Here is a 23,222-nt window from a genome sequence, read left to right as displayed (position 1 = left end):
CTGATCTTTGGCAGGGGAGTTAAAACATTAACATTCGCTCTGCACAGCCAGGCTTTACCCCTGCGTCTCCTCAAAGACAGCGAGGAGGTTCATATCGTATGCACAAGGCGAGATACATAGGGTCTGTGCAGCATATATACAGTATTTGTAAATATGTGAGCTCTTCTAAATTGAGATCAGTTCATGTATGTATGACAACAGGCTGGAGACAAATGGTGGAAGGATAGAAACCAGGCCATATACAGTGTATATGGTCTGATTTCTGCGCTCAGTAGCTCTATCAGTGGGACTACATGAGTCCATTTATCATTACATATGAGTGTGGCTTGCATGGGTAATTGTAAATTAAGTGGATTACTGTGCAGTATAGTCCCTGAGGGAATTAGAGAATCTCTGAATGGATGCAAAATCCTATCATACTGTAGCCAGCAGGTCCCACAGCAGCATCAGCACTTTCTGAAGCAATGATATCAGCATGAGCTCCTTTGAATGATACTGATTTAATATCAGCACGGTAGATTTAATGATACTGACACTCATTATGTTTCAGCTCCCTGAAGTGGGGCCGATGTTTCAAGTGATTGGCACATTCAGCCGCAAGTGTGCTTAAGAGGAGGTTTCTCATGGGTTGCACTGTGCACCCTTTCATAAGCGGGAATACGTTCATTCTGTTCAGCCAAGACCGAGTTTTCGTCTTTAATCACAAAGTTGGAAAGCGAGTGAGGACAAAGCGTATGTAAAGTTGCTCTTTCAGTGCTTTGCGTGAGACAAAACTGCAAGTGGCATTCTCTTTTCTCCTGGCTTCGGTGGCCTTACACCACCCAAATCCCCCAAATCAAAATCCACCTCGAATGAATTGCGGTGGATTACAAATGAGGAAGCAGTGGCAGGGATTTCTTTTTAATGAGGACAAAAACCTATCACCACATCTAACCTGAAACGCTTCATTTGCTGCTGCCTGCCAGCCGGCACTTCCCAGAAGAATTCCGGGGTTAAAATTGTGGAGTTTCAGCGCAGTTCGCTCAGGGCCCTGGCAACAAACGATGGCCTCCCTCCCACACCCCCGAACATTTAAACCCAGCTCAGTTTGCCCAAAGCAATCTCAGCTCGGGAGTCGAAAGGTCACTTTAAATAAATAAAGAATGGGGAGATCACTAGGCATCCCACACACGGAGAGAGCAGCACTTTGAAAGGATAGCCAAGGCTACACCATTTAGCATTCAGTAGCCTGAAGCAATCCATGAGGCTGGCAGTCTGAGAACAGAAAGTCCAAGTCCAGATTGACTCCCACTCACTTGCCATGGCTACATCAGTCACATTGCTCTTTTAGCTAAACTTCTGGCCTGTTTGTCACTGCACCCTTTGCTGTTGTCAGCTATGAGAAGAGACAACAACATGGAATTAATTCATTGCCTCAGGTTGAGGCCCGGCCAGTGTTTTGACCAGCATTTCATTACAATATGTTTATTTTCCTGCCTCTCTCAACTTTTAACCTCTCCAAGTTTGCAGGAATTAGCACTGGGAAATTGCAACACAGGTGACAAGACAAAAAAAAAAAAATGGCCACGAGTAGTTTTCTGTATTTTCCATATGAAAGCAGTACTGTAGCAATGGAAGCGCGCACTCCCTGTGAGACCATGCAGCCGAGATTACACACAAGGAACTTCACAAGCCTTTAGAAAATTAATTCAAATGGATCCACACACATAAGAAAATGCAGTGTCAAGCGATACACAAGCCAGGTCCATGCACCCAAACACACACCGCACCCATGAGATACAGTATTTTTTGGCCTTCGTACGCACATACACACACACATACACACACACACACGCCCTTTGTCGTTGCAGGAACCCAGCTTGTTACATCATCCAGAGGAGAGTTTATCAGAGACCGATCAGCAGCAGCCTGAAGACTCTCAAAGGCTGTTTTGTCTTCCTCTTGCCTGAAACTCCCTGAACCCACAGATTACCTTCCAGCCGTGGGTATTTGTTTACCATGGCCTGAATTTGCAAGTCTTTATCATGGCGGCCTGCCGTCACTGAGGGGAAGTGCTTTATCAGGGCTGGCAGAGCTAAAAGAAGACCACAGGTAATCCAGGTAGGTGACCTGACCAACTCTTTAGTCTGGTCACTCGCTCAGCACGTAGAACTATTACAATAATTGCATTAGTATTAGTGTAAAAGCTGCCCAAGTCCCATTCATCCATTTGCCAAGTATACAAATTGAGTATCTCATGGCATCTGAATTTGGGGAAAAGCAGGCCAGCTGCTGTTTTTCAGACCTGCTTTTTACCTGCGAATGACTCAATCTGCTGAAACCACCTCATCAATAATAACCGACAGATAAAACGAGGCCTGCTCTCCACAGAAAACCAGGATCCAAAATGTGAAAGACAGGGAATATATTCGCCCCTCGTGAGTTCACATGAGGGTTAGAACCAAGATTCTCTGCTTCATGGAAACCAATTAAAAACTTTAGGAAGGTTTGTGTTACACTACGTGTGGTAGTTTTCCTTGTTATCTCAGATATGACGACACAACTGATGCAACCGCTGCTGCACCAAAGTGTCCACCGTCTGTGCCACTCATTTATCAGCATTACATTTGAGCCACAGAGCAAAAAATCCGATTTTTTCAGAAAATAAATACCTGTTCTGAAGGTTAATCCTCAAAGTCTCCTTCAACCACCTGGATAAAAAGAATTATTTCATCTGTTGCATGAAAAATTTTTTTTTTTTTTTGCCCATTTCTCACTTTGCAACTTTATTTCCTAAATCAGGAAGTGACATATATGTCTTTGTTCTCCTTCTTAAACAACAAAAGCAAGCAAAATACTAGCATATTATTTTGTATGAAAACATATGAGGTTGAAAAGAAACCATTCCGTTGTACAAGTTGAACAAGGAAGCGCGTCTTGTCCAACCGTCGTCTCCGTTTGGAGGACGAAAACAACTTAAGAAACAGGCTAAAAATCTTTTTCATTGCACAACAGACGAAATACTTTTTTCATCCTGATGGTTCGAAGAGTCTTTGAGGAATCCAGAAATATCTTCAAAACAGCAGTAAGTGTTGCTGTAGTGGACCTTCTGGGTGTTTCAAAGCTTGCACAGTATTTATTTTGCAGAAAATTGAACGCTTAACTCTGTGACTCAGATGCAAAGGCAATACGTGACAGCCACAAACTGGGGCAATACCAAAGAAAGACAATGATTTAAGCCATTTTGCTAGTTCTTTTTTTTATTTCAGCTCTAACTTTACACGTTGTCCCTCCCATACCAGCCAGCGTGCAATAGCTTAATAGCAAATAAAGCTAATGATCAAACACTTGTGAGTGTTTCTCTTGTTGGGCAGAGCTTTTGCTTTTGTCCCTGTAAGAAAAAATTAGTCACTTCCTGTATTTTTCTCCCTCCGCAAGTGGGCCGATTTCCTGCTCATGCCCGCGTTGACACCAGGATTTAATTTGTGCAGAACAGCAAGAGGACACTCTGTCTGTTTCCGACCCAACTGTTTGATTTTGGCTGATTAAAAAAAGCAGCGTTTTAAACAACAACCTTGCCCAGTCCGGCTTTTAAGGTTCCACAGCTGTCCGCGATTCCTCGTCCTCTCCCATCTCAGACCTGCTGCAGTCCTGTGAAGGAGAGACCAAAGTGTGATTGAAGAGGGGGATTTTTCTGGGCTGGAAATATTAGAAGAAGGAAGGATGAAGGAGTGGAGTGAGGCGAAGCTCTCTGGAATCACTCCCAGTCTTCACCGCCGTCATGCAGAGACCACACAGCACCAAAATATTCCAAAACACTTGGTATACGGGGGGGGGGGGGATAAACTGGGGGTATATGGTGCCTTTGATGGTGCAGCAGTTAACGCTGCAATCTCTGCTCCTCTCTGTCTCACCTGCAATCAAATCAAATGCTTAACAACTCTGCAATACATAAAACAGACAGAAGCATTTTTCAGGAGAACAGCTCTGTTCAGATTACACCGTCATCTCTGCTTAACACAGTCAAGGTTTCAAGTGTCATTTAGCAACCAGGCATTAGTCCCATTAGAGTTGCAAGCAATTAGGAGCAAAGTCCCCCAGGCATAAACAAAAGAAAGATTCTCAAAAGAAGACGAAGCCGTGGCAAGTTTCCCAGCTGTGTGGCTTTTCCATCAGGGTGCACAGTTTACATTCTTGGAGGAAGTAAAGAGAGAATATAAGCCGACTAGAGCCAGTTACGGGGTGCAAATCATAGCCAGAGACAGCGAAATCAGGACTCACATTTCCCTCGCAGTCAACAACCTATATGCACCGCTTAGCACTGGATTAAGCATGATAACCACGAAGACAGGAGCAGCCCTCTGGAACAGCACCCAGGCCTCTTCATCACCAGCATATTCCGACGATGAGCGCTGGCCAACCGCAGGATCCTGGCCTGTCTCCCAGCCAGCCCCGCTAATTAGTCCCCCTCTTCTGAGCTAATTGGCCGATAAAAAATGAGGATGGCCTCTTCACCCAGCCCGAGTGTTGTGCCACCAAATGGCAGTGGGGAGGATTATGCGGGCTTATGAGGCATGGTGACACTCAGTGAGAGCCACTCCTCTGCTATTAATTTCCTTGTCAAGCGGGTGGCCTCTGCTGTGTCACTTTGGTTTGTTAGTGGGTAGAAAAAAAAAACTTAAGCCTGAGGTTGACTTGAATAGCTTATTCTTATTAGATGCCTCCATTTTTGAGCCGTTTTACTGTTAGTTTTTGGCATACATTAACAATGAGGTCATGGATTTGAGCAGATGCTGAGTGTTGTAGGTGATATCAGCGCTATTTTCTGTCTTCGCACTATCGGGACTGTGGATTAGGGATTCTGGATTTCCAAGAAAAAACTTTGACAAAATGCCAATCGGTCGTAAAAAGTGAAAAATTGGATGAGGCATCCTGGAGTCCTGGAGGTCTAGACACAACATGAGACCACAAGGTCCCAGTTTGATTTCAGCTGTGGATCATTGTTACCCCCCTCCTCTCTCCTCATTTCCTGTCTGTCTCTACAGCTGTCCAAAAGAAAAAAGTGGTTTATCAGTGTGAGAGAATGAGCACCAGAAATTAAGACTGTCAAAGAAAGAAAGAAAGTAAGTAATGCTGCATTTTGTTGTGCTTGCTGTGAGCTAAATATGACAACTTATGCAGGTACCTTTTGAAAGAAAGTAAGAAAGAGTGACTTAAGAATAAATTAATAAATAAAGAACATGTGGACTATCTAAGGTGCAACCCACAGCATGTGTTATATATGAAAAAATGTTTCCTATACATACATTGTATTAAATTATATTGTAACTTTAGTGGTTTCTTAGAAAGAAAGATTAAAAATAATAAGTATGTGTATGTGCCAGATGTGAGGAATTGCAAGTTGTCTTCAATTCTTTGCCTTTTTATTATACATTTCTGTGAGGTTTTTTGCTCTTTATTGCAATATTTATGGGTGAAAAATCAAAACTGGACACATTTAGGTGAAAGGGTTGGAAAAATCAGGTCAATTCACAGAGCTAAGATAAAATTAATAGAAGTTAATAATATGTGTGAGGCACGGAATAAAAGCAGGCATGGATGAACTAAAAGAAATAATCCTGTGTGTGTGTGTGTGTGTGTGTGTGTGTGTGTGTGTGTGTGTGTGTGTGTGTGTGTGTGAGAGCTGTGTGATCAGACGTTGAACTCATCTCCATCTCTCTCACCGACGCTGCTTTGCTCTCTGGCTCATCTCCAAACAACTTCCACAGGCTTACAATTAGATAATTTGCACATGCGGAGGACTCCGGTTATGAATGGGTGCATTCCCCCAAGTCCCGCCTCTTCCGTTCCCACAGACGGACCAATCAGCGGCGCCGATTCGCATCGATGGGACGTCACGTCAGCTGCCGTCGTGTCGGGATTGGAATGTTACCGACTAACAATCGGAACAACTGAGCACTCGGTAATTGGACACTAGGATCAAGGAATCCCGTCTTTTTGAGCCTTTTCTCAGCTATTTCGCCGCTCTGAGGTCGGCGTTCGTTCCCCTCGTGTCGACCGGAGAACTTCGCCCGCTGCGTGGCTCCCCGCCGACCAGCTTTTTATTCTCTATCGGCGCGTCTGAGGGTCTGAGGGGAGGTTGTGATAAATAAGAAGAGAAATGCAGGGATTCGTCAGGTTACAGTTGCACCGCTGAGCTGCCCCTGCGCTACGACGCTTCCCCCGGTTTTCTGCTTCTCTTCACACGGGACCATGGAGTGACAAAAGCGGGGGAAATAGGACGCATTCACCCCGAGATCCGAGCGCGGCGGCTACACCGACGGGCTTTTTACACTCGCTGCTCAATGTGTTACCGAGTTTAACATCCAAACCGGGGTATACCTTTCCGTCTGGGAGAGCCTCGGGGACCCCTGCCGCCGTTCAGCCGGGGGGAGAGAGTTCCCGGACGGCTGTCGGGACAGTTTTGCCGTTTGAATAGCCCCGCACAGCCAGCCCGAATGAGGGCGAGAAGAAGCGCAGGGGAAGAGAGTCGCTGCATGTGATTTGTGTCCGAGAGGGTCCGACCAGCTCGGATCTTTTTAGGTGCACCCAAGCCCCGCTGCAGGCGCTGTGCGATATGGTGAAACTCTACAGAAGAGGGAGATCGGGACAATACTTTTAAAATCGCCCACATGCACTGGATCAATTGCTGGATTTGGGAACCGAATACGCAGAAGGGGGGTTGGGGATCCTTGGAGGCTGCCGGAGGATGGAGCGGTGTAGCCGGGGTTGGTGAGAGCCTAACTTCGGGCCACTTTACATTTCTTATTCCTAAACAACTCGCCCCTGTTCCCAGGACACATGCAGGCCAAAAAACGCTACCTGATCCTGCTCTCCGCCGGTGCATGTCTAGTGCTTCTCTTCTACCTCGGAGGGGTTCAACTTCCAGCGGCGAGCAGGAGCCGGCATGACCGCAGCAGGAATGGGTACCGGCCCGACCAGCCCTGGCCTCACTTCTCGGACCCTTTACACCCTTTCCTGCCCTGGGATCAGACGGACACCGAGGAGTACAACCTGCACGTTTCTCCGCGGCAGAAGAGGGACGTCAACACGAGTGTTTACAAAGGCAAACGGTGCCGCATGGATTCATGCTTTGATTTCTCTCTGTGTCACAAGAACGGATTCAAAGTTTATGTTTACCCGCAGCAGAAGGGGGACAAGATCTCAGAGAGCTATCAGAATATTTTATCGACCATTGAGGGGTCAAGGTTTTACACCTCAGACCCCGGACAGGCGTGTCTGTTCGTCCTGAGTCTGGACACTCTGGACCGGGACCAGCTGTCCCCGCAATACGTCCACAACCTGAAGACCAAGGTCCAGAACCTGCCTCTGTGGAACGACGGCAGGAACCACCTCATATTTAACTTGTACTCGGGGACGTGGCCGGACTATACGGAAGACCTGGGCTTCGACATCGGTCAGGCCATGCTGGCCAAAGCCAGCATCAGCACCGAGAACTTCAGGCCCAACTTCGACGTGTCCATCCCCCTCTTCTCCAAGGAGCACCCGAGGACCGGCGGAGAGAGGGGGTACCTCAAGTACAACTCCATCCCGCCTTTTAGAAAATACATGCTGGTGTTCAAAGGGAAGCGCTACCTGACGGGTATCGGCTCGGACACCAGGAATGCCTTACACCACGTCCACAACGCGGAGGACGTGGTGCTGCTCACCACCTGCAAGCATGGCAAAGACTGGCAGAAGCACAAGGACGCACGCTGTGACAAGGACAACGCAGAGTATGACAAGTAAGTCCCCGAGATACTTCACTGAGAAACATGTGTCTTTGAATGAGAATTAGACTTTTTACGCACGGGGTCCGTGCGCCTGGAGCTGTCAGCCACAGAGCACCAGGCGCGCGTCCTTTGACGCACAGTGCGTGTGTGTGTGTTTGTGTGTGTGTGTGTTTGTGTGTGTGTGTGTGTGTGTGTGTGTGTGTGTGTGTGTGTGTGTGTGTGAGTGAGTGAGTGTGAGTGTGTGTGTGTGTGTGTGTGTGTGTGTGTGTGTGCGTTTCACTGCACGGCCTTCCTCACTGAGAAAAGGTGTTAACCACTAACAGAAGATAAGTTTCCCTCCTCTCTTAAAATCTACACTTGTAAATCACATTCAGAAGCGATGACTGGTGAACTGTCAGTGGTTATGAGCTCTGTAAAGATCCTCAACTGCAGGTCATAGTTAACCAACCCTTTTATGTCCCGCTCCATGACTGGTTTTTACCCTCCACTCCACCCTCCCTGCTCCCTTTCAAGCATGAAGTGAAAGATCTCCAGCCAGTCTATTAGCTCCCCGGACACCCCCTCCCCTCCTCTACCTCCCTCCTCTCCTATGAAGGAATTCACCCCCCCTCCGCCACCTTCCAGCCCCGCTCCACGAGAGCACTGCAGCCTTTACCAGGATATGCACAGACACGTTTGATTTGCACCCTGCGCATAGTGCAAATTAAGTGAAAGTCGACGGTGGGGGTTTGTTTTATTCATTTTTTGCACTGAAATTAGTTCCAGTTCTACTGTGACCTTGTCATGACGAAGAGCTGCCCACCCCCCGTTAAAGGAGCATACAGCTTAGTTTACGCAGGCTGTGGTGTGTAACAAGTAGGGTTGAATTATGAGATGATTTACTGCTATAAATCAGTCATAATGGGTTAATTATCACCTTCATTTCCAGGAGTTAGTGCCATCTTTTCCACTTAGCCCCCAGGGACAGTTGATTACCTCTAATTTTGGAGGTCTCAGTTTTGTCAAGGTGGTAATTAATGATTCTCCCTTGGGATCAGCAGCTGTACTCGAATGCTTGGTATGTTTTAATAAAGAAGGCGGTGTTTGATGTTTGCATAGCTGGATTATGTCGTGAACTCCGCTGTCAGGTTCAGTCGTCTGTGAGTGACATTGGTTTGATCTACATTTATCAGTCTCTGCCTTTGTAAAGCCTGGATAAACTCGAGCATGTGATAACAGCACTTGTCAACAGTGTACCTTGAGTGTGTGTGTGTGTGTACCTGCACATGTCAAGGTTAAGGAAAAGGGCAGAAGTGGAACATATGGAAGGTTAACCTACACATATTTCCATTCGATCAATCAGAGAGACAGAGAAAGGTGCTGTGGGGGCAGATGAGAGAGAGTTTTAACCAAACATGTCGGGTTGAGGGAGGAAGTGACTCCCCTTGAACTTGACATGAACCTCCAACTCCTCGCAGACAACCTGAGAATGCACGAAAAGGAGCTCTAACAAAACTTCACAAGCATGCACTTGTCTATCCATTCGTCATCCTTTTTTTTTTCCCTCTCCCCCCTTTCTCTCTCTCTCTCTCTCCATAACACACACACTCATTCTCCCCTCTCCCCGGATGCCTTGGGCTCGGTGTCACCTGGAGAGAGGTGCGTCATCCATTATCTGACATTCCAGTCGTCTCTGGACGGCCCACCCCTGCTCCGCCGTTTCCCAGCGGATCCGGCCCCGGGGTCGCCCCCAGAGGTGCCTCTGTCTCGGGCCGCGTCTCTGTGCCGAGATCAGCTGATTGACACAGCTGATCGCGTCGCCCGCTCTTTCCACTGCAGCGCGTGTCACGGTTGATTTATTTTGATCAATGCCGCTGCCTGTTAGTCATTTCATTTCCAGCATCGATACTGCATTTGATTTCTGTCCCCGCTAAACCTCAATAAATCCAATTTTCATTTTAACACACTTCCACAGTGTTTAGCATGCGCTTGGCTTTCGCCTGTTTCACTGTGCGGCTCAGATGTTACACTTCTTCTGGAACCAGCTGTGAGTTGACTTTGCTTGATTTTACCGGTTATAACCCGAGTTTAGATTAATTGCCTGCTTTTGCATTTGGCAGCACAATGAAACCAATACAATTAAAGCTTTTTTCTCCTGTTATGATGTAGCAGCCTGTTTAGATTTAATCAAGCCGATGCCTTTCATTTTAATCTAATTTAAGGCCCTCTGGGTGCCGGCCTGCTTTTCAAAAACCCCTGATGTAGCCCGCTCAGGTAAATGGATCTACGTGCAGCCGGCCGGCGTTGGTGCTTCATTTCCACAGGCTGAGGGCGGACAGGGATGCCTTGCGGGGACGCTGTGGTGCAGACTCAGGAATGCACACACGTGTCAGAGCAGCTGTTGGCGGCAGAGAAGGGAGCACTGCCAAGGCAGGCTGACTGGTTGTACGTTATATGTGCAGGTCTGGCCTTATCTACCTAGTGGTTTGCATCCACCCGCTGACTGCAAACACACACCCACACACAAATACATGCATACCCACTGCTGTGGCCGGAGCCGCAGAGCTACGCGGGCTCATCTTTGCCTCCTGACCTTTGACCCCGTTGCCTTCCAGAGGAATGCTGCTCCACAAAGGAATGCAGCAGCAGGAGGGCCAAATGGAAGCCAGCACATAGGTACCTGAGCCGGCTCCCACCCACACAGCGCGCACGCTCCCCACATTTATTCAATTGATTTTCTTAGCTGCAATAGCTTTCAATTGGAGTCACTCTGGTCCACTTCCATGGCCAAACGCTGATGAAAGGGCCCATTCACTGCTGCATTATCCACTGAGTTTTCAGGGCTTTCTGACAGTGATCCTGGGAGAGGACAGTGAAAGGCTATTACAGGCCCAACAATTGAAAAATTTCACGTTAGGTGGGATTTTGCTGTAATGCAATGCCTGGTGGTGACTAAACCTCCTTTACCGGCACGCTCCAAACTAGCTATTTCCAGCTTCCTGATTTTAGTTGGAAGTAGACTTCTCATTTCTCTTTAATAGGAAGTTAAATACTACTTCCTGTTTTAGCAGTGAATCACTTCAGGTCCTTATTCCTCATTGTGTTACATCATTGAGATTTGCCCTTCACTTCTATATGCAGTGGCACACTTACTTCATACATGCAGCCGGACATTAAACACAGCATGTCAGTACTGTAAGTGCCTCCTCTTCTGCCAGCAAGCAGATCATCCTGCTCAAATCACAAGTACAGCCTCATCTAGTATCACCAGTCAACTGCGCAAAGTCAATTATTATTACTACTGTGTGTTCCATTCAAGTCCTACTGCACTTATTCCTTTAATTCTCTCTTTGCTGAGCCTTTCTCTGACTAACAGCAGCGTCATCATCCCCCATTTAATACTTAACCAGCTTTGTTGGCTCGTATTGACTTTGCACTTTAGCTCCTTCACTGGCAGCTGCCGCTCAAGGTCACCCGGGGGACCTGGAAACCGAAAGAGGGAGGACAGAGAATGAAGTGCAGAAAGCTCGCCTGTGTGTGCGTGCGTGTTTGCCTCAACGTGTGCGTGGAAAGAGAAGGAGAAGAGGAGCAAGTGGGTGTGAGATTGAGTGATAATAGCGCGCGGCGCACGTCGGAGTGCGCTGCGCCGGTTGGGATGGGAGAAAGCGAGGGTCCAGAAAATTGCGCGTGGAGTGGGTGTTTTTTTTTCCTCCCCCCATCAGGAGTCAATGACAGTCACATCAACCAAGCGCTGCGGCGTTTTCATTTTCACAACTGTGCCATCAGCACAAATTTTCCCCACTTGAGAAAATTCTCTCGGAGGCGCGAGTGGCTGAGAGGGATGGAGTGCACTCTCGTCGCCCCCCACCCCCCTTTTATATATATATATATATTTTCCTCTGTTTCCCTCCCTCCCTCCTCCCCTCTCTATCAGAACACGGACACACTGATGTGATTTGGCTCGAGATGGCTCTCCGCCACATTTCCATTTCCCCCTCTCTCTCTCTCTCTCCTTAATGACGACGCGGCGGTTGGCATTTTGTTGACACGGCGCCACAGAGTGAGAGGCAGGAGCCGATCCGCGCCAAGTGAAGAAAACCAACAACACTTCCTCTCCACCTTATCTCCGTGAAACACCATTATGAGTGGGAATAACCGCCGTTCACCTGAGTGCCCGATAGCGGGCTCCTGCTGGAGATTTGGAGCGCCGAGCGAGTCAGACGCAGTCATGTTGCTGCCTCGCTGTTTGGCAGGAGAGGGTGTCACACTCCGCGGGTTGCCATTGTTTGTTTTTCTGTAGTCAGATTAATAAATCATGAATATTTCATGATTGCCTGCTCTCTTAGATAAAGTACCAAGCTGGTGATGGAGAATGTTAATGATGTGCTGGATAAAAAGTTTGGATGCGGTGCTGCGTAATTAGGACTCTTTGATATGTCTGTGTGTGTGTGTGTGTGTGTGTGTGTGCGTGCGTGCGGCGGACAGATTTACCTTTAACTAGCTTCAACCTCTGTTTGTTTTATCTTATCAGGTCGTGTATCCACCTCACCTCACGGCCCCTCTGACATTCACTCTTCTCGTTGGTTTGTGCGTTTGGGTCGATTCAGCCTCATGTGGGCCAAGGTGCAGAGTCACCGTCACATGAGGGAAGTCCACAAGGCTTCATGAGTAAGCCAGTGCATCTGTTTCTGTCATAGCTGGTGATAAACTTCAGTGCTTCACTTGTAACATCGTTAGAAATCCTCTGTATTGGAAGGGCTGCAAATATACATCATTATTTTTAGCATCATGGTTTCACTGAATAGTGAAAGAAGCAGGCCAAAAGTGAAAGACAGCAAATTTAGTCAGAAAAAAACAGCAAATTCGCACTTTTAAAGAAGCTAGAACCAGCAAATGTGTGATATTTTTCCTTGTTAAATAAAGATTATTGTTGATTTTACCTTTATTGATCGTTGGTTTTGAATCATTTTCAAATCTTTACAGGATTACAGGAAGCTGTGAGTAATTTGGAGTTGGAATGAGATCTAAGGGCACGGCCTTGTCTCAGTCGTTCAAAGTGTTTTTAATGCTCTGATCTCGAGTGCAGCTGTTTTCATCATTGAACAGAATATTGATTACTTTCTTGATTAATCGTTTCATCGGTGAATTGTTTGCAAACAGTGAAAAGCGCCGATCAGTCCCCAGAGTCCGTGTCTGCAGACGTTTGTCTCTCCAGTTTACTTTGGTAGAAGAAATCCAGATGATGTTCACATTTGAGATGCTGCCACCGGTGCCTTTCTGGCATTTTTGCTCTAAAAAAAAGTCGATCAGTTATCGATCAGCTGCTCGATTAATCCTCTAATCGTTTCAGCTTTACTGATCTCACATCTGCTCAGATGTATTTGTGGTTTGTGTCGCTGCTTGTTTTCGTCTGTGTGAGTTTTGTGTGGCTGCTCATCCATCCATGTCTTTTTTGTTTGTGTCTGTGTGTGTGTGTGTGTGCGCATCCTGGTTTTTGGCTCATTGTCTTCGTACATGGCCATGTGAACGCGAGCATGTGTGTGTGTGTGTGTGCGTACGTAGGATGACTGGGGTCACGACCCCGCTGTCTGTCCCCTTGCTGAGTGACGAAGGCAAAGCCCCGCTCACTGACCCACATTCATTGAAGGATTACCAGCACAGCCAAGCCGCCCCTGGCCTCAGAGGTGGTGGCGGCGGCGGTGGTGCAGGGAGGAGGGGGTGGGCAAGAGAAGGGTGGCCATGACCTCGGCTCACACACACACACACACACACACACACACACACACCGGATCAGACTGTGAAGCATCCTGCGCCCCCTCCCAGGCCAGCTGCCGGCTGGTTGGTGGAGAGAGATTGATCAGCTGGGAGGGTTCCCCCAAAATGAAAATCAATGAGGGTATTAGCGCAGCAGTGGGCCGGCCCCTGGAATCATTTCCTCCATTAAAAGCTGCTCACTTCCACTCTGGAGGGGAAAAAAAAGAAACCCGGCCCGAAGGCTCGTTGTGCTGCGGCGACGTTAATTGAAAGAGTGAAGAATAAGAAGGCATCAAAATGCATCCCCTTCCCACGACTGTCAGGAAGTGTTTAAGAGGAATGAATTAATGAGAGACACAGGGGCAGCAGTAAAAGTTGTTAACCCCCCCCCCCTCTTTTTTCTCTTGACGCTCTGTCATCCTTAACTGGAGCTGATGCGGTGATGTAAAAAGTTTGCAGGCAGGCAGGTGAGCGAGGAGCTGCACCGTCTCTGGAAGGCTCCGACAGCGCAGAGCACAACGAGAGCGAGAAGCTGATTGGGTGCTTGTGAACTCAATTAAAGCAGACAGGCCTGTGACTGGCTGAGGCAGAAAGTGATGATCAGGACAGACGTGTGATTGGCTTCTCATTAAAGTCTCTGCTGAGGAGGGTTGAAAGGGAGGTATGGCTGCTGTCTGCGGGTTTGGCGAGCGCAGCGAATCCTGACATCTGTCTTTTTTTTTTTTCTTTCTCTCTGTATTTTAAAAATGTCCGTGTGGCACAGGGCATGCTGAGACGGGGCAACACTTCTCTGAGCGCACATTCCCGACTCCATCATTGCAACATTCCCACGTTCAGCCGCTGCAGTTGTTTTGCCATCGGCCCCCCATTTTATGTTGCTTTTTTCCAGCACTTGTTAATCTGCCGTCTCTCGCTGTATTTAAAACCCACAAAGTCTAATAGCGAACAGGCCATGTTGGTAATTTTATAATTGCTGTTTAATGCTAGGCTAAGGCTAGGCTAATGGAGCATTTTAGCACCTTGTGACAGTTTTTGTGTTTGTTGTTCACTCTCACTGCTCTCATCTCAGCTGTTTTCAGCGATAAAGCTCAGATAAACCCATCTTACTGCCACCAGCCTGGCACCCAGCGGCAAACAGAGAGTTAGCAGCGCACTGGTGGACATAGTGGAGCTTTTAGTTAAAAGCTGAAGAAATTTCCCTCAGGAGTCGGTGGAGACTAAAACAGAGTTAAACGGAGAGAGTGCATATTGGAATGAAATCGTCAGGTTGCCCAGAACTCATTTTCCTTAACAGCTTTTTAAGGTGATAGTGTCAGTGTAGATTTTGAGCTTGTTGCAGTGCCATGAAGTGGCCCAAAAATCAAGTGTTGCTGTTTAAGACGTGAACTTCAGGCCTGTTGACGGTTAGTTCAGTTTTACCAAGCTCACGCTCAAACTGGGCGAACAAAATCAGATAAATTGATGCTGTTGTGTGTTGATGAGGCGCTATCAGAGCTAAACTGAGCTCATCTTATAAAAAAAAATGATATGAATGAGTCATTCAGCTCCATCCATTTCTGCTTTAACAACACATTAGCGCTTCCTTTCATCCCTCATATTTGCTCATGACTAGTCGACTGGACGCTGGCTTCATTGTGACTGAATTAGGTTGTAGTTATATGGCCGTTATCCATCCGCTGCTAAACTGCAGCGCGTAGGACGTGTTAGTGCATGAGAGGTCAGGGTGTGTGTGTGTGTGGTTGGGGTTGTGGGGGGTTTGCCGCTGGTCCCAGTGCTCCCAGGGATTTGTCCCTCTTCCTGAACGACTCTGCGGTCCCCGGGCTATGGGGCACCTGACCAGAGTTATCTCATCAATGAGGGGCAGCGGGATGAAACTCTGGCCTATATCTGTGCTGGACACTGACACTGACACGTGCACACATGCACAACTTAGAGTTAAGAGATGAAAAATTCCCTCATAGTAAGAAAACATTAGAGCACCAGCCGCTGTTGCAGGCCTCACCTCCCGTGAGCTCCGTCACTCCCTCGGGGTGTTGTAGCTACTCCGCTGGGGGAAAGCGGGGGAGTAGCTAGTCTTTATGGCGGCTTTTATGGCCCCGCGAGGCCGCTCGGTAAACACCTTCGACGGCACATCAATGGGACGGCGGATCGTTGACGTCAGCTCGCGCGCTGACCTCCCTCCTTCACTTCTCACCATGGCAGGAGCGAAAACAAACACTCAGCCCCTCTGCTGGTATTCATATTCAAATAGTAATTGGCAAAAGGGGGAAATCTGAGTAAGGGCAAAGAGGAGGCGGTGGAGTGGGCTGGGGGGGTTGAAGAGGGCAATAGCTTAAAAAAGCATTATGTCACTGAAGAATGTGTGCATGGCTCAGTGTTTAAGGGGCCAAGGCTTCAAGGAGAGAAAGAGGGTTTTGTTGGAGCAGATCTGGCTGCCTTGCAGGCTGATGGAGGGGCTCTTTTCCCCAGCTGGTTCATCGTGCTTTATGGCTCGGTTTGACTTCCACTCTTGGGGTGTAAAAGTTTGGGGCTGCCCCCAGGCGCTCCAGAGGGGTCCTATTGTGTTAGAGTTTGCTCTCTTCCCAGAGGGGACGCTTGCGCCTTGTTGACATCGCAGCCTCCCCGTATGGTCCCCCTTTTTGCCCCCGGTTTCAGCCCTCTCCATCTACCCTGGCCCTCTTACCGCTGCGGCCTCTCTTCCTCGTGCATCCCTTTGCTTTTTGAAGCGGCGGCCGGCAACAATGGCCGCTCTCACAGCTCCGGCCGTCGACCGCCGGGCCCTGGTTTGAGGTCAGATTCCACGACACTTCACGGATCAGCGGCTAAGCCAAAACTAACTGGGGGGGAGGAGGAGGAGTAGGAGGAGGCGGTTACAAGGGAAGAAGGCATCTGGTGTCACCGAGGGGAGTCTCAGGATGCCCAGAGTGTGTGGGTGTATGATTGACCAGAGAGAGGAAGGAAGGAATCATCCTGGTTGATCCTGGTTTCCTCTGCAGGTTGTTTGGTGCTGCCGTTGCGTGGTGTTTATTCATGAGCTTGGTGGGGCCTCCTTTTCAGATGAACTGGAAGGAATGCACGCTTGTTTTTGGGGAGGCGATGTAGGACAGAGTGCAGCTGCTGGTGGTAATGCCGGGTGTTTTAAAATTAACGCCCACTCTCCTTCGCTACAATTTCTCCTTGCCTTTTCTTCTCCTCTGTTATGCAGTCATTTCATCCGTCTCGCACTCCCACAGCCGAAAAAAGCCCACATGCACAACTGTTTCATTCTGCTCACATGTGACAAGCCTCCCGAAAAAGCTCGCCGGCGTTACTTCTCGGGACCCCGGCCTTTCTGTACGATCTCGATACGTCGCCAATGGAAGCGTTTGAGGACGTTTCTTGTTGTGTGAGTCATTTTCGTAGAGATTCAGTGGGTTGATGGCACATTTCCACAGGTTCTGCCTGCAGTCTGCACGTCCAGCTAGTGCCAGATACTCTCACAAGCTCATATTCTGCAACTTTTCCCCCTCGTGCTTCTTTCTGTGGCCCTATTGCCGAGCTGTAGGATGCTTTTCCTGTTTTAGGAGATTCATTTTACCCTGCTGCATCCTGACTCTCGGTGTCAGTCCAACAGCAGCCCTGCCATCAAAGCAAAAACACAAAAAAAAAAAACAGGGGAGAAAGCGCTCGAGTGGGAAAAGCCAGTGATCCTGTCGAGAAAGGTAAAAGGAGGAGAGGAAAGTATAAAGAAGACGTGTAGCAGAAGGAGCAGCAGAGCATCTCGGTTTGTTTAGCAGCTCGAAGGGGTGCGTTTCCTTTTGTTTGGGGTGAATTGAAGTGTTTATTTCCCCAGAAAGTTGAGACACGACAGCGCTTTGTTTTCAAAGCGTCTGCATCTTGTTTGCCTTTGCAGCTCGCTCGCTAGACACGACGTTCTCCGGCTGTCTGAAGCGAGACAGGCGAGCGGAGCGAGGAGAAGCCTCAGACGCTTCGGCTCATGCAAGACGCCGATCCGATAGTAAGAGGTACCAGATACCTGAGCAGGGACGCGTGTCGTCACACCCACCGCCGAGCACTGGCTGACGACGGAAACGTCCAGCCAGCAGCAGCACGTGGTTTAGATGCACGGACCCGGTGAGGCTTTGGGGTAAAATCAGGAGACTTGATTCACAGTATTCATTTATCATATCACCAGCTGCAGTTTAAAGGCTTTGAATGACCCTCGCTGTTATGCAACGAGCCAGTTGAGCTGCAGCCAGATTTGCCTGCTTTCAGAAAGTACGATTTAATGAGTAATGATAAATCCACCAATGTCTCACTGGCCTCCCACTTACAAAAACACCATTAATTGTGTGTTGGAGCATTTCACCGCTTGCATTTGAACCCCGGTGTTTGCAGAGGTCGACGGGCTCTGCATCACATACAGTCTTATTACAAAAAAGAATACATTTGGATCTTTGTCATCACCAACATTTTAGTTATTAACTGTGATTTAATTATGCATTTTCCTCACTAACAGATTACAGATTCTTCTGTTAGAGAGTTTCCTCAGTGTGTTTTTGATGAGAAAAGTTTGAAGAAGAAAGCTAATCAGAGAGCTTCCGGAGCTCAGGGAGAACCGGGACTGATCCTCGGGGTGTGGCCTTTCATCGCCATCCACTTCCTGGCACTTTCAAAATGCTAATACAAACCAGGCAGAACGGCTCGGTTAATTTGAAATCCGGTCTGAGTCCAAAAGGCCTGTTTTCCTCATTATGTGTCCTCGTGTCTGCGCGAGTGTATGAATTTCACACGCTGCCTCCCCTCTTACATCTCTGACATTTGTCGTAGGTGTCAAACGATTTCGGAGCCCGTTTAATCAGCGGCTTCGTCTGCTGTGTGATACCCTTTAAGTGTTTTCAGTGTCCTTGCTTCTATATTGAGGTGATAGGTCAGATTCTCCTCAGGTCCCCTTAGACACAGATGTGTGTGTGTGTGTGTGTGTGTGTGTGTGTGTGTGTGTGTGTGTGTGTGTGTGTGTGTGAAAGGAAGCGCTTCTATTTGCTCGTGGGCCCAGTCTGGAGTTTGTGGGGTATCTGGTGACTGGAGAGTATTTGCTCACAGCTACATAGCTTACTATCTATAAACACACACTTATATTCTGCAGGGATTGCTGACTTTTCCCGAGCTTACGGAAAGCATGAGCGAATACGTCTGAACGCACTCGCTATTTATTGTGTCGAGTCTGCGCCTGTCTGTTGTAGTCGTGGAGTCGCTTATCCGAGTGTGTGTTTTGTCTTTGGCCTGGACGGCGGAGGATTGCTTTCCTGTCTGAGTATCTGCAAAGTGTTTGCTCTGTAGCCGGCGAGGGGACAGACGGAAATCCAGACAAGTATGTGTTACGTTTACACTGCAGTCTGCGCAGTGTGTGTGTGTTAAATTGTGCATCTGCATCTGCATATGTGCATGGCTGTGCATGCTGCCAGGCCTGCGTGTGTCCCCTTCAGCAAAGTAGTGCTGATTCAGTAATGTGTCCTCCCGCTCCCACTTTTTTCCTGTTTTCCTCAGTGAATGTTATTCTTTTTAAGCCTTCGGGCAACCCTCCTGCTCTGCCTCTTCCTCCCTGTCCACACACACACACACACACACACACACACACACACATACACACACACAAACACACCCCTCCCTCACGCATACTCAGCAGCATCTTGTTTGGCCGAAACCCGGCGCTAACTCTAACTGTGGCCACTCATGTGGAACCCCCAGAAGCTACAATACATGAATAATGTATCAGCAAGAGGAGTTTTTATTCATGTTTTTTTTGCTCTTCATATTAAGTAGCATGTCAACACATACCCATGAAGTCGAACAGTGCGGCACAGCCTCCTCATCCTCCTTGTAAGAGTACCGACAGCCCCTGGATTTCGCCAATATTTTCACTAAGCAGCACGGAGGCATCTGACTTCCTGTATCCTTTGAATTTCATCCAGGATCAGAGAGTGACCTTAAAGGCCTGTTTTTTTTTTTGGGTGAACGCAGAGCGAATTTACTGAGTTCACACGGTCTGAGGAGCAGAGGAGATTCATTATTCAATAAATTGCATTTAATGTGAAGTATGAAGCGAGACCAAATGAGCCTCAAAGCCGGCGGCATCTCTGGATGCTGATAAGCTTTTTAGAGGACGACACAGGGGAGGTTTTTTGGGAACGGGAACAGACGGACTACATCTTCAAAAAATAGATGCGTTGCTTTGCATTTCCCAGCTGCCGTATCTGTCGGGACGGCTGAGGCAAGTAGATCTAAGAGCTCTGTCATTACCAAGTTTGCTGTAGCTTCATCACTGCCGCCAGATCTGCTGTGCATTTTCCATTTTAAATCTCCCTAAATAAATCAGGAAAGCTTCAGCTGCAGAAAAATCTTCAGAATCTCCGTTTCTCATCGCATCTATTGTATGAATTTGATCTGTAACACCCGCATATCTTACATTTCTCCGGGGTTTGATCAGCCCCCTCTCCCTTGTCGATGCCGGGGATGAAGACGTCTCCTCTGCATCAGCTCCGTCGCTGATTCCACCACTGACTAATTTAGTTACCGTGGAGCAGACGCTGGCATCCTCTCTCTACATTTGATTGAAAAAGTTCCCTCAGAGGATGTGATGATCATTTCAGGAAGAAGTGGCAAACTTTTATTTCATATTTAGCAACCTGTATCCTGAGTGGCCAAATGGATTTATTTACCTGCTTTTCTGTCCCTCCCTGTCTAATTTATACAATACTGTAGTTTTACAGTAATATTTCTGGACCAGAGAATTGTATTAATTAAGCATTAAGGCTGCCGAAGTGGATGGGTTTGTTTGGGCAAATGGAAACACCGAACCCTTAAATCCATATATGTATATTCCTGCAGCTAAAATATGTAATAAAAAACGAGTAAGCAGCTCCGTGTAAACAGAGACTCTGTAAACACATTCTGCAGAGCTTCATTAGCTTCGTGTAGGTTTTTACCTGACTGGAGGGCAGCCGCGCAGTCACATCTGACTTTTCCGTGTAGCGTGCACAGCTCCTCGTGCAGGATTACCGGTGTTCTGTGCAGCTACCTTTACAAACAGCTGGGAGCTGCTGCGAGCAGCTGTGATCAGAGTCCGCGCTCTGGGCACGCTGCCCTCTGAAAGCCCATCGAACGCTCGCAGAAGAGAAAAGGCCGCAATCGTCCTCATTACACGTCGGAAAGCTTGAGGCTCGTTCTCGGTTAACCACTTCACCGGCGTGTCACCCGGCTCTTTGCTTGTTTTGACTCACAGGCTAAAACATGGCTCCCTCATTGTGTTTGTAGTGACTCTAAATTTCATTTCGTTCTGAGTGCGTAACGTCTGTCCTTGATTTTTATTTTCACCTTGTTCTCCTGACAGATGTAATAACATCTGTCTCATTTGATTTCTCAATATCGCAGTGTTTAAATGTTTCAGACTTCCTGTCAAAAAACATAACATTATGCTAGCTACATGATGTTAGCCATGCCATGTTAGCCAGCTTCGTTAGCAGTAAAGGCCTCCCATTGAGTTTATATCTACAGTAGCTCTACACTTGAACATTAGCTTGCAGCAGTAATTAACCTGAACCAATGGGACAGAATCAGTGCTGCAGATACTAACTAATAGCGCCTGGCTAGCTACTCAAAGTGGGTGAATATAGCAGAAAAGCTAAGTCAAATATTCCCAGTTCTTTATTAAAAATAAAGAAATAATCTTATCACTGGAGACAATATTGGTCAATAAACATCTACTGTTTTAATAAGATAAATTAGCAAAAAATATAAGTTAGCATTAGCCTTACCTGCCAAGCTAATCCGAGTGCAATGCGAGATTAGCGCCCGTTAGCCGTGTTATCTGACGGTCACTTCAAAGCTTTCCCCATCGCCTGTCGTCTCCGGCCCCATGTGACTTCCCATAGCGTCAGCCGGAGGTGCACTCAAGACGCCGTGCATTACTTTTATTGCAATGCATATTTTATACGCTGCACTTTCAGACGGACAGAGCTCTTTTAGATCCGTGCTTCTAATTTCCTTGTGTTGTATTGCTCTTTCATTTGATAGCCTCTTCGCAGAGAGTCAGCATGTTATGTGTGACTCGTGAGTGTCGAAGCTAAATTTGGATTGTGCTGTAAAGACGTGTTTGCTCGAGGCGTGGTCGCAGAAGAAGCGAAAGTGATTTCAGGTTTCAGTCAGCGGACACAGAGCAGGCATATTTGTTACAAGCCTCCGTATTGTTTTTCGCCTTTAAACCTCATATAAACTGACTGTGCTTTCACTTTTCCTCCTTTGTGCCTCCTGTCGCCTCCTCCTCAGGCCCTGAAGTGTGTCCTCCTCCGGTCAGCCTTGTGAAGTAACCGCGCTGTCGAGTTAATGATTGTCAGATAACATTACCCAACATAACCTTATCAAGGCCATACGTGTCAGGCTGTCACTCCTTATCAGTGTGCTGCTGCACGGATGGATGCACATGTGCCTACACACAAAATAAACAGAGACTGCAAATCTGGCCTGCAAATGAATAAGCCTGCCAAGCACAGCTGGACGCTGTGTGCTGCTGAAATACAGACCGCCTCCCGCCGCGGTTTGGAGGTGTGTTGTGCTAAAAGCTCCCCATTGGACGGCCCTCCTCTCCTCCTCAGTCATAGTGACATTTCTCATTACTGCATGGTAATTCATGCTCTTATTTACGGCCGTGATGCTGCGCAGGTCTCTCCTGTCAAAATGCGGCGGGGATCTTCGAGCCCGCATGCCAGAATCACCCGTCTCCTCGCGGCGTCTGCGTCCGCTCACCGAACCGTGTGAATGAGAATGATCCTTTTAACTGTATGTGAGACCTTCTGTCTGTTTTCAGAATAGAGATCAAACCGTGTGTCGTCCCCCGTTGTTCTGAAGCACTTTGCGTGTCATCTGAGAGCTCCTCTCTTGTTTGGCTGCGTCTTCTTCTGCCAGGAAAGTTTCATCGCGCCAAACAAGCCGCTGCCACAGAGTGAAACGGGATCTGAATACGTTATGTTAATGGATCCGTTAATAGCCGATTGAAGGCTGGAGCACATCGACCACTTATGAATCAATATGGCGATAAGTACATCAGTGGTCACTAACAGGCAGTATTCTGTGTTAACACACGTGTGTGTTGGTGAGGCAGCGAAGATATCAAATCTTCATTTTAGAGCTCAAACCATCTGTTGACTCACAGATTTGTCAATGCACGGAAAATTAATTGGGAGTTAATTGATAATTAATTTAACGTCATGTCATTTTTTAAGAATAAAAATGGCAAACATGCTCCGGGGTTCAGCTTTCCAGTTGGAGGATTTCCTGCTTTTATTATTAAAAACTGAATATTTTTGGGGTTTTGAACTGTTGGTCAGACAAAAGAAGACATTTGAAGACGTCACTCTGGACTCTGAGACCCTGTGATGGATGTTTTATAGCATTTTCTGACATTTCTAAATAACCAGCTGTCATTGGATACCATTTCCCAGCCTGTCTGGAGGTTCCCCAGTGACGACAGTTAAAGGCGTTTGCTGGAAAAGTTAAAAACCTGCAACACAAGTCAAATTTGCTCATTTAAACACTGAACCTGTTCCTCATCGTGAGCGTCTTAAGTCTTTCCCAACCTGAAAAACCCGTTTCCTTTGCGTCACGCTGCTCTGACTAATTGCTCCAAAGAAAATGTACGTTGTGATAGATGAATCAATCATCACCCGCTGTGCTGAATCAGACGTATCCTGACACAGATCGTCA

The 23,222-nt window shown here is 47.5% G+C and overlaps 1 protein-coding gene across 1 annotated transcript in view; it reads left to right on the top strand.

Moving 5' to 3' along the window:
• Window positions 1–5,919: 5,919 nt before the first annotated feature.
• Window positions 5,920–23,222, top strand: part of ext1b (exostosin glycosyltransferase 1b) — a 111,474-nt gene continuing 94,171 nt past the window's right edge. The window contains exon 1 of the mRNA XM_076754226.1: window positions 5,920–7,763. Coding sequence (XP_076610341.1) covers window positions 6,820–7,763 — 944 coding nt within the window. The 5' untranslated portion in view covers window positions 5,920–6,819. The remainder of the gene's footprint in view (window positions 7,764–23,222) is intronic.

The sequence above is a fragment of the Chaetodon auriga genome, chromosome 17, assembly GCF_051107435.1.
Source record: "Chaetodon auriga isolate fChaAug3 chromosome 17, fChaAug3.hap1, whole genome shotgun sequence".
NCBI classification, from domain to species: Eukaryota; Metazoa; Chordata; class Actinopteri; order Chaetodontiformes; family Chaetodontidae; genus Chaetodon; species Chaetodon auriga.
This window is presented reverse-complemented; position numbering and strand designations above follow the sequence as displayed.